Source organism: Monodon monoceros, unplaced genomic scaffold (assembly GCF_005190385.1).
Source record: "Monodon monoceros isolate NGI ecotype Baffin Bay Population unplaced genomic scaffold, NGI_Narwhal_1 Super_Scaffold_20, whole genome shotgun sequence".
Classification (NCBI taxonomy): Eukaryota; Metazoa; Chordata; class Mammalia; order Artiodactyla; family Monodontidae; genus Monodon; species Monodon monoceros.
Window position 1 is genome coordinate 115,472,117 of NW_021703777.1, and position 8,407 is coordinate 115,480,523.

General features: G+C 36.3%; 1 protein-coding gene across 1 annotated transcript; it reads right to left on the reverse strand.

Annotated features, from left to right (window-relative positions):
• Positions 1-908: 908 nt before the first annotated feature.
• FABP2 (fatty acid binding protein 2) lies at positions 909-4,006 on the reverse strand. Its single transcript, XM_029234641.1, has 4 exons — positions 3,901-4,006; positions 2,757-2,929; positions 1,625-1,732; positions 909-1,239 (listed from the first exon to the last, which is right to left on the reverse strand). Exons 1-4 carry the CDS (start codon positions 3,965-3,967, stop codon positions 1,189-1,191), a joined length of 399 nt encoding a protein of 132 aa, XP_029090474.1. The 5' UTR covers positions 3,968-4,006; the 3' UTR covers positions 909-1,188.
• Positions 4,007-8,407: the final 4,401 nt, after the last annotated feature.

Sequence of the window (8,407 nt, forward strand, 5' to 3'; positions counted from 1 at the left end):
ATGTATCTGCCATGTTTATATACAACTTAGAATGATACCTGGAACTTGGTAAGAACTATATAAATATTAGCTGTTACCTTCACCAGTGTGAAAAATTAGTCAAAACAAAAGTCCGTAGAGTTAAATGCTTAAAAAATTGACCACCCTCTGTGCCCTGTAATACACAACCACCTAAAATGCAATTGCTTGAAATACATAAAATAGTATATCATGTGAGCATATGAGTGAAAGAAAACTTTTGAGGCCCAGAAGTCTGTCAGTGTATGTGTTTATGAGTAAAGGGGAGATGACACTTGAAGGTGATGTTTGGTATCTGATAGCCCACTTTTTCTCAAACACTGGTTAGTGTACCTGCTGCATCAGAATCACTTGAGAGTTTTCTAAAATCCCTGGTTCTATTTTCAGAAATTCTGATCTAATAGGATAACAGTGGAGACTAAGCATGCAAACATTTCTTAAGTTTCTCAGATGATCCTGATGCTTACCCAGGTCTAGGAATCACTGACAATATAGAAAAATATAATACAGTTCTTTACCCTAGTACATCATTTGTTTCCTACCAGATTATTCAAAGTGGTATGTATGGGGAAATATACAAATCCACACTGGGAGAAGAGGACTGGGAGGATATCTGTTAAAATCAGAATAGTGATTATCTCTGGATTATGGGTTTATGGAAATATTTATTTTTCATTTGCTTTTTTATCTCTAAAATTTCTGGTTGAATGTATATTATTTTTATAATAAATGTTACTAAGGAAAATAGTTACCACCAGTACAAGATTTTAAAGACCTCCATGCAATGTATGTTTTTAGTTTACCAAATGTGGGAAAAAACCCAAAACCATCTATCAGTGCGTATGCTGCATAGCTTTTTTTTTTTTTTAAAGGAGAGACGACTTATAAAGCAATGTGGGAACAATATTTATTCATCTTTTTTTTAAAATGTCACAAATTCTTTTAGAACACCAATAAATGTACATCTTAGAGAATGTAAAACAAATTAAATCCTAATTAGCTTTTACGTGTTTTGCTTTAGCAAGACTGGAAATATAAGCCATTGGCTAATGTTCATAAAGGACTAATCAGTCAGCAACTTTATACTTGGTGAGGAGAGGAAAATAAGTTCTGGTTCAGTATAGATTTTCCATCTAATATGTGTTCTGGGCTCTGCTCCAGGAACAATGCTCACTCCTTTTTGAAGATCCTCTTGGCTTCCACTCCTTCATATACATAAGTCTGAAACGTGTTAACAAACATAGAAGAATTTGCCATTAAGATTAAAGGCTAAATTAAGAAAAATATTAGTAGTATTATAGCTTTGAAATAAGTTTATAGTTTTTTTTTTTGTACATGATAACAACACTTTATACAGATACAGGATACATCCATTTAAAAACACGTTTTTAGTCATATTTTTAGTTAAAATAGGCTCAATGTATTGACATATATATGTTTTCTTCAATAAATAGGCATCAGAAAATATCTGTATTTTAAAAATCAGTAAGATTAATGAGAAAAGTAATAGTCTATTTATTGATGATATAACTCAACAACCCCCAAAATAAAATCATTGCTGTGTGATTATTTTCGTCTTTGGAAAATAACTATAATAACCACTCACCTGGACCATTTCACCACCTGTAATTTCTCGGACAGTATTTAGTTCATTTCCATTGTCCACCCGTTTGAATTTTCCAACAAGTTTATTTCCGTCTAGGCTCCAAGTCCCCTATATAAAATTTAAAAAAAATAATAAAATAGCATTTTTTAGGGTCTTACATGTGTCAGGCCCTGTTTTGAGGCCTACAGGTCTACTTCTTCAAACTTCACTATGACCCTATGAAGTAAATATTATCTCCATTTCACAGATGAGAAAACTGAAATACAGTAATTTACCTAAAGTCACAAAGCCAGGGTTGAACCTAGGTTATTGGGCTCTAGAGTATGCGCTGGTAACCATCATGCTGTCCTCACTCAATTGTTTCCAAATGCCAGATTTTAAGGCAGATCATCAGGGCTTCTTTTTTCTAAACCTTTCACATTAAAAAGAGTGTTCTAAATTTAGTCATAGTTCATATTAGTTTCATGGAGAAGCTAACAAGCTTGTGCTTGTTTTAATTTATGTAATTGTTGTAGTAATTAAAACATAACCACAATGGATAAAATATTTGACAGTGTAATTGTCATTGGAAACACGTTTAATTTAACCAGAAAAATTCTAAGGGCAAAAAAGTTTTTCAAAACTCAATTGAAAAATGTGACTCCATAAAATTTTATTTCAAATATTAAAAGTTGAATTCCCAATGACCTAGATTGTAGCATTAGACCTTTCCATTTGGTCACACATTCATTCACTAATTTATTCATTTATTGTATTATTTCAGTTACATTAACTAAATGTCTATTATGTTTAAGTTAGATAACTCTAAAAGCTTTTGTTGCTGTCAGATATGTAAAGTTGAAAACACTGAACTTTAGTTTTCTTTATGAAGAGGTGTATACTCAGTCATTCAAAGATATTTTTTCTAATTCTTATTGTTTAAACCTTTACAGATGTGTATGAAAATCAAAATGTTATGTTTAAATACTCTGCTAACTAACTTGTTTGATATATAATATGGATAAACTCCACTGGCTGCTTCAGTAAATGAAGGAGACCTACATTAATTAAACCATCCAATGACAGAAAGCAGAGATTATTTTAGTATTGTGTAGAAAAATCAAGAATACATTGCTTATCAAAAATTTCTTACAGTGAGTTCAGTTCCATCTGCGAGGCTATAATTAAAAGTGACACCAAGCTCAAACACAACTTCAATGTTTCGAAAAGTGCTTGATTCTTTGACTGTGAACTTATTTCCTTCCTGTGTAATTATCAGTTTCAAGTTGTCATGAGATGCAAGCTTCCTTTTCACCACATTAATACCTGCAAAGGGAAAGAGATTTAAGGAAATAAAGTAAAAAAATGCCATGGAAAATGCTTACTTTTCCAAGTTTTGTTTTAACTAGTTAATCAATTAATATTTTGAGGGGGGAGGAAAACCTGATAGCATTGCCTCTGCACAAGAGCATCCAGATTGCTTCTGTAGAAAAAGTTCAGGCTCAATCATATCAAGCTGTTTTTCCAAAACTTAAGAAAAATTAAATGAAGCAAGAATTGTTGAATCTTAGAACTGAGTAATTTTTAAAAAAATTATCAATATTTTTGTTTCAGTGCTAAGTAAACCAAATTCCAGGAGTGTCAAGTGAAGGATTTTAAAAGTATATTTATATATTTATAAGGATATACAACTTTAATTCTACATGTATGGTACTCTTTGTTTTTTTTTAATGTCCTTTTGCTTTCCATAATGGCTTTAAAATTTTGAACTTCATAATTCTCTTTGTTTTTTGTGGCATTTCCAACTGTCTAAAAAATGAGAAAATTAGCAAACATTACAGTCAAATTTATTATGTCGAGAATTAAGTCTCATTTATTCAGAGCTGTGACTTTTGATAGAACTCATTTTCATTGCTTTATTTTATGGACTTTGCTTTTCCATTCCCTAGAATTTAATGTTTTAAAGTCTGGAAGTTATCATTACACACTGCCATATTTTACTTTCCAAACAAAAAAACTGTCAATTTTCAATCAGCAGTTAATGTGAATGAAACGTATCTGGGTGTTTTTTGTGTTTCAGAGAATAGCACCCAAGAATCTTTTCTTCCAGTGGTGAGGCAGTGTATTCCTTCCAATGTAAGAAGTGGGAATATGGTTTTTGCTACTCTGAACCATCAACCATTCCTGAGCCGCACCTCCACAGCAGGTGTCATTCTCTAAGCCTTAAGGTTTAGAAGGAGTTAGAAAGATGTCTGTGAGAAACAAAAGAACAAGCCATTAAAGTATTAAGCCCTTACCCATTTTTTCCATGAACTTTTCATAGTTCTCGTTTCGGTCTATCTTCCAAGTACCATCGAACGCCATGGTCTCCAGCTGATTGAGCCTCTAGGCAATCAGAGATTCAGGGCTGTCCTTAGGAGAGAATTTATGCTATTTCTTATCTTAGAACCAACTTCATACTGTGATGTGGAAGTTTAAAGTTCAAGAGGTCACTTAACTACATTAATGCCAAACCATCATAGTTTCTCTAGTTTCTATAAATTTCTTAGCTCCTCTCCTGAAATTCAGCTGCATTAAAGCATGATAAGCATACCTACTGTGTCTTAAACCATGACTGTGGGCACATTTATTTCAAGGATTAGAATGCATATTGTCTGCAGATAGTTTTTCCGCTTACAAGTTCAAAGTGCACACTGTGTTGAATGTAACATAATTTAGAGCACATATCAAATAACATCTGGGAAGTGAGACTATTAATGACGTATCCCTTTTTTACAATAGCAATTACCTTGTAAAGTAAGACTTCATGACCAAACACAGCTGAAAAGTTAAGGTTAATAGGATATTGATACTGAATATTTATTTTTCTAATACGTCCTTTTGCATTGTGTTTTTGGGTTGCCAGGGCTTTGGGTAAATATCCTGGCACCTGGTACAGTGTGTGACACACAATAGGGACCCATTATATTTTTGTTTTGGTCTTGAATGGTGATAGGCCACTGAGAAAAAATTCAAGAGGTAGCAATGTGGCTGGATAACATGACAACTCCCATAAGAGAAAGAACATCTTTAAACATGTGCCACGTGCAGAAAAAACAAAAGCCAGATGTCAGCTATGCCATTAACTAAAACCATTCCTTTGTTTTACTCTCACTCCCTCTCATCCCCAAACCTGGTGCTGTCCTAAGCCAAAACTCAATGTGTGTGTTGGGTGGGTTGGGCGTATAGAGGGTAGCTAGAAAGGTGAAGAGAGAAGGAGGTCACTGTATCTGTCCCTGCCCCCACTGCAGGCTTCCAACCTGGAGCATGCCCTAGCTGGTGTGGGAAAAAACATTAACTTAGTGTGAAGTGTGCAGTTTTGATTATTAGTGAGCCCGAACATACTCATTATTAAAAAGAGACTATTATTGTGCATGAATGTGACCAGAAAACCTCTTATTAACTAAAGCTCAGTAGAGAAACTATAGAGCATGCCCAAGATTTCATTCAGGGTCAGGGGAGGGACGTATCTAACAGATTTGAACAGGACATTGGGAAATAGAATAAAGTTTTTAAAATTTTTAAAGAAATATTTATCTATTTATTTGTTTATTTGGCTGCATTGGGTCTTTGTTGCAGCATGCAGGATCTTCTTTGTGGCATGTGAGATCTTTTATTGTGCTGCATGGGCTTCTCTCTCTAACTGTGGCTTCCGGGCTCTAGAGCGTGCGGGCTCAGTAGTTGCAGTGTGCGGGCTCAGTAGTTGTGGCATATGGGCTCTCTAGTTGTGGTGTGTGGGCTCCAGAGAGTGCGGGCTCAGTAGTTGCAACACGTGGGCTCTAGAGTGTGCGGGTTTAGTTGCCCCGTGGCATGTGGGATCTTAGTTCCCCAATGAGGGATCGCACCCACGTTCCCCTGCATTGGAAGGCAGATTCTTAACCACTGGACCACCAGGGAAGTCCACGTTTTTAAAATTTTGATATCTATTGGGCACACTCTTTCAGAGGAGTTGCCCACTTTTTATTTTCTCAAGCATATTAAACAGTAAACTACCTTCGACCAAATCCGTTATTTCATTTAAAAAGGAAAATACATCCAAATATGCACACAGACATACACACACACACACAGAAAGAGAGGGAGAAAGTGGGTGGGCCAGGAAAGAGAGATCATAATTTGAGAATAATGGGAAGTCCTTTACATATGAAAAAAATTGACTACCTTATCTTTGTACTTCTCTCTTTTGCCAAAGATAATGAAAACCTCATTATTTGGGAACCATCACCCTAGTGTACTTTCAACTTGGAGAAGAGAAGAAAAGTTTATGGTTACTCTAGAGCCAGGGTTTAAATAGTCTCTCAGGTAATCCACTACTTATGGTGATTTGTGAATTTAGAAGACCATGGATAATGGATCCAATCTTTTTTTTTCTAGATTAGAAAAAATAGATGTATCTGGTCACTGGAATAGAAGTGTAGTGCAGTAAAAAGAACATGTGTTTTAGAAACAAAAAGACTTGGTTTCAGTACTGCCTGCAAAACGCATTATATACTGTATAGGACCTCGATCATATCACTCAATCTCTGTTAGCCTAAATCATTACTAATAATTAATAATTATTCTCATTTTATAGATGAGGAACTGAGGCTCAGAGTGAGTGATATGATCAAGGTATATGATCAATATAAAAATTATATAAAGCATGAGCCTGAGCAACTGATAGACATCAAGTACTCAATAAACCTTTGTTTCTCTTCTTGTTCCCTGAAAAAGAAAATCAATCTCAATAATAAATTTTTAGAAGTATCCCAGGTCCCAAACAACTTTGATATTTGAGAAGGGAAATCTGTGTCTTTCTATTGTTTATTAGAAAGTCACCTGAAATTTATTTATTTAGGTATTTTTTGATTTGCACTAGTGATTAACTTGGGACTAGGTATGACTTGGATTTGCCTGTTAAGGTTAGCATGATACTTTAGACCCCTCTGGGAATACAACTTTTCTCTCTATGATCTCACAGCAATGGAAGTAAAAGTGCCTGACTCAGGAAGGTGGGAAGGAGGAAACTAGAATGGCTTCTTACCATTGTTCACCTAACAGTGCCCTTTTTCTCGTGGCCACCTTGAGCTTCCCAGGAAGAGCAGAATAGGATCAGATGAAAGCAAATAGCACTTGGTCTCATGCAAACCTGCTAACAGAATGGACATGTTAAACTTTCAGTCTTCCATTTATCAGTGGCAGTAACCTAATTTAAAGTCGGTAAGGAATCCCTGTTATCTCTGCATTGTGGCATCATTGGAGTTTTTTTAAATGATTAGATCAAATTTTTAACGTTACACTTTTCCTTCTGCAGCTTCTGAACTCTGTAACTCCCCAATTCTTATCACTTACCTGGACCCCATCTAGAAAAGGTTGTACAGAACCTATGGACCAGTTTCCCTTACAGACCTCTCGTACTGATGATACAGTTGGACTAATAGCTGAGGGCAGACCCAGTCCTTTATTTTCTTGTTTGATAATACTTGAAGATTTAAGGTCCTGCAGCTTGGGAAAGTGGGTGGATTAGGCGTGTGTTTGGGGGGGTTGCAGATGCTGTGGAGGTAGAGTTGTACTCTCTGTGTGGACTCCGCGGTCTGCATCAGCCACTGAGTGGTATGGAAGAAGTGGAAATCAGCAGAAACTCCTGCTCATACCTATCCCACTCCTCCAACAGAAAGTACAAACCACATTCCTTAACGTGGCTTCTGAAGCCCCTACTTATATCTCAAGTCTCCTGCCATTCCTTACTGTGTACTCTAAAATCTAAATATATCAAACTTCTTGTAGTCCTCAGTCTGTTAAATGTGCTTGCTTTCTGTTGCTTCAGGTCACAGCTTGGTCACTGAGTGCTCTAAGAAGGCTGCCTTGAACCACCAACAATGGGTCAGGTAAGTCTACTTCTCCCAAGTACAATGACCTTCTAAAGGTCTCAGCATAGCTCATAAGAGGCAAAAGCAGCTGATTCATAATAACCAGGGAAACAGTATCATCACGAAGTCCAGAGATATCACGAGGAGGGGCAATATGATGTTTCAAGCTCATTTCAAAGGAATAGCTTTCTGGAGATCACAGAAATCCTTTTACCTCATTGTAAAGCAGAAGGGAAAGTTTTTTTTTTGTTTTTTTTTTTTGCAGTACGTGGGCCTCTCACTGTGGTGGCCTCTCCCATTGCGGAGCACAGGCTCCGGATGCGCAGGCTCAGCGGCCATGGCTCACGGGCCCAGCCGCTCCGCGGCATGTGGGATCTTCCCAGACCAGGGCACGAACCCGTGTCCCCTGCATCGGCAGGTGGACTCTCAACCACTGCACCACCAGGGAAGCCCAGAAAGTTTTTATAGAGCATTTATATATATATATATATATATATATATATATATAAAATTTATGGGATATAGCATTTTCAGGCATTTACTAACCACTTCAGAATTTCTGAATCCTCCTATTCAGTCCCAAGTTATTTAACTTTTACATGTCAGAAAAAAATAGTGGTCTCTATTAGGGCCATGTAAGAGAAGGATTTGAGGGACAGATGGAAAGAGCAACAGGAAATTCTTAAGGTTACTGTCCAATCCCTAGCAGTGAATGGGGAATGAGGGAGAATTGTAAAGTTTGCCTAAAGAGTTTACTTCATTCTGTTTTAACCATAAGCCTCTAAATTTTAGAAATATTAAGACCTTTTAAATTATGTTTTAGGATTTTGTACCTGAGATGGCTGGTTGATTTTCTTCCGAAAAGACTATAGAGTTACAGCAGTGTACAGGGAGGTATCTACCAAATAATGGTGAG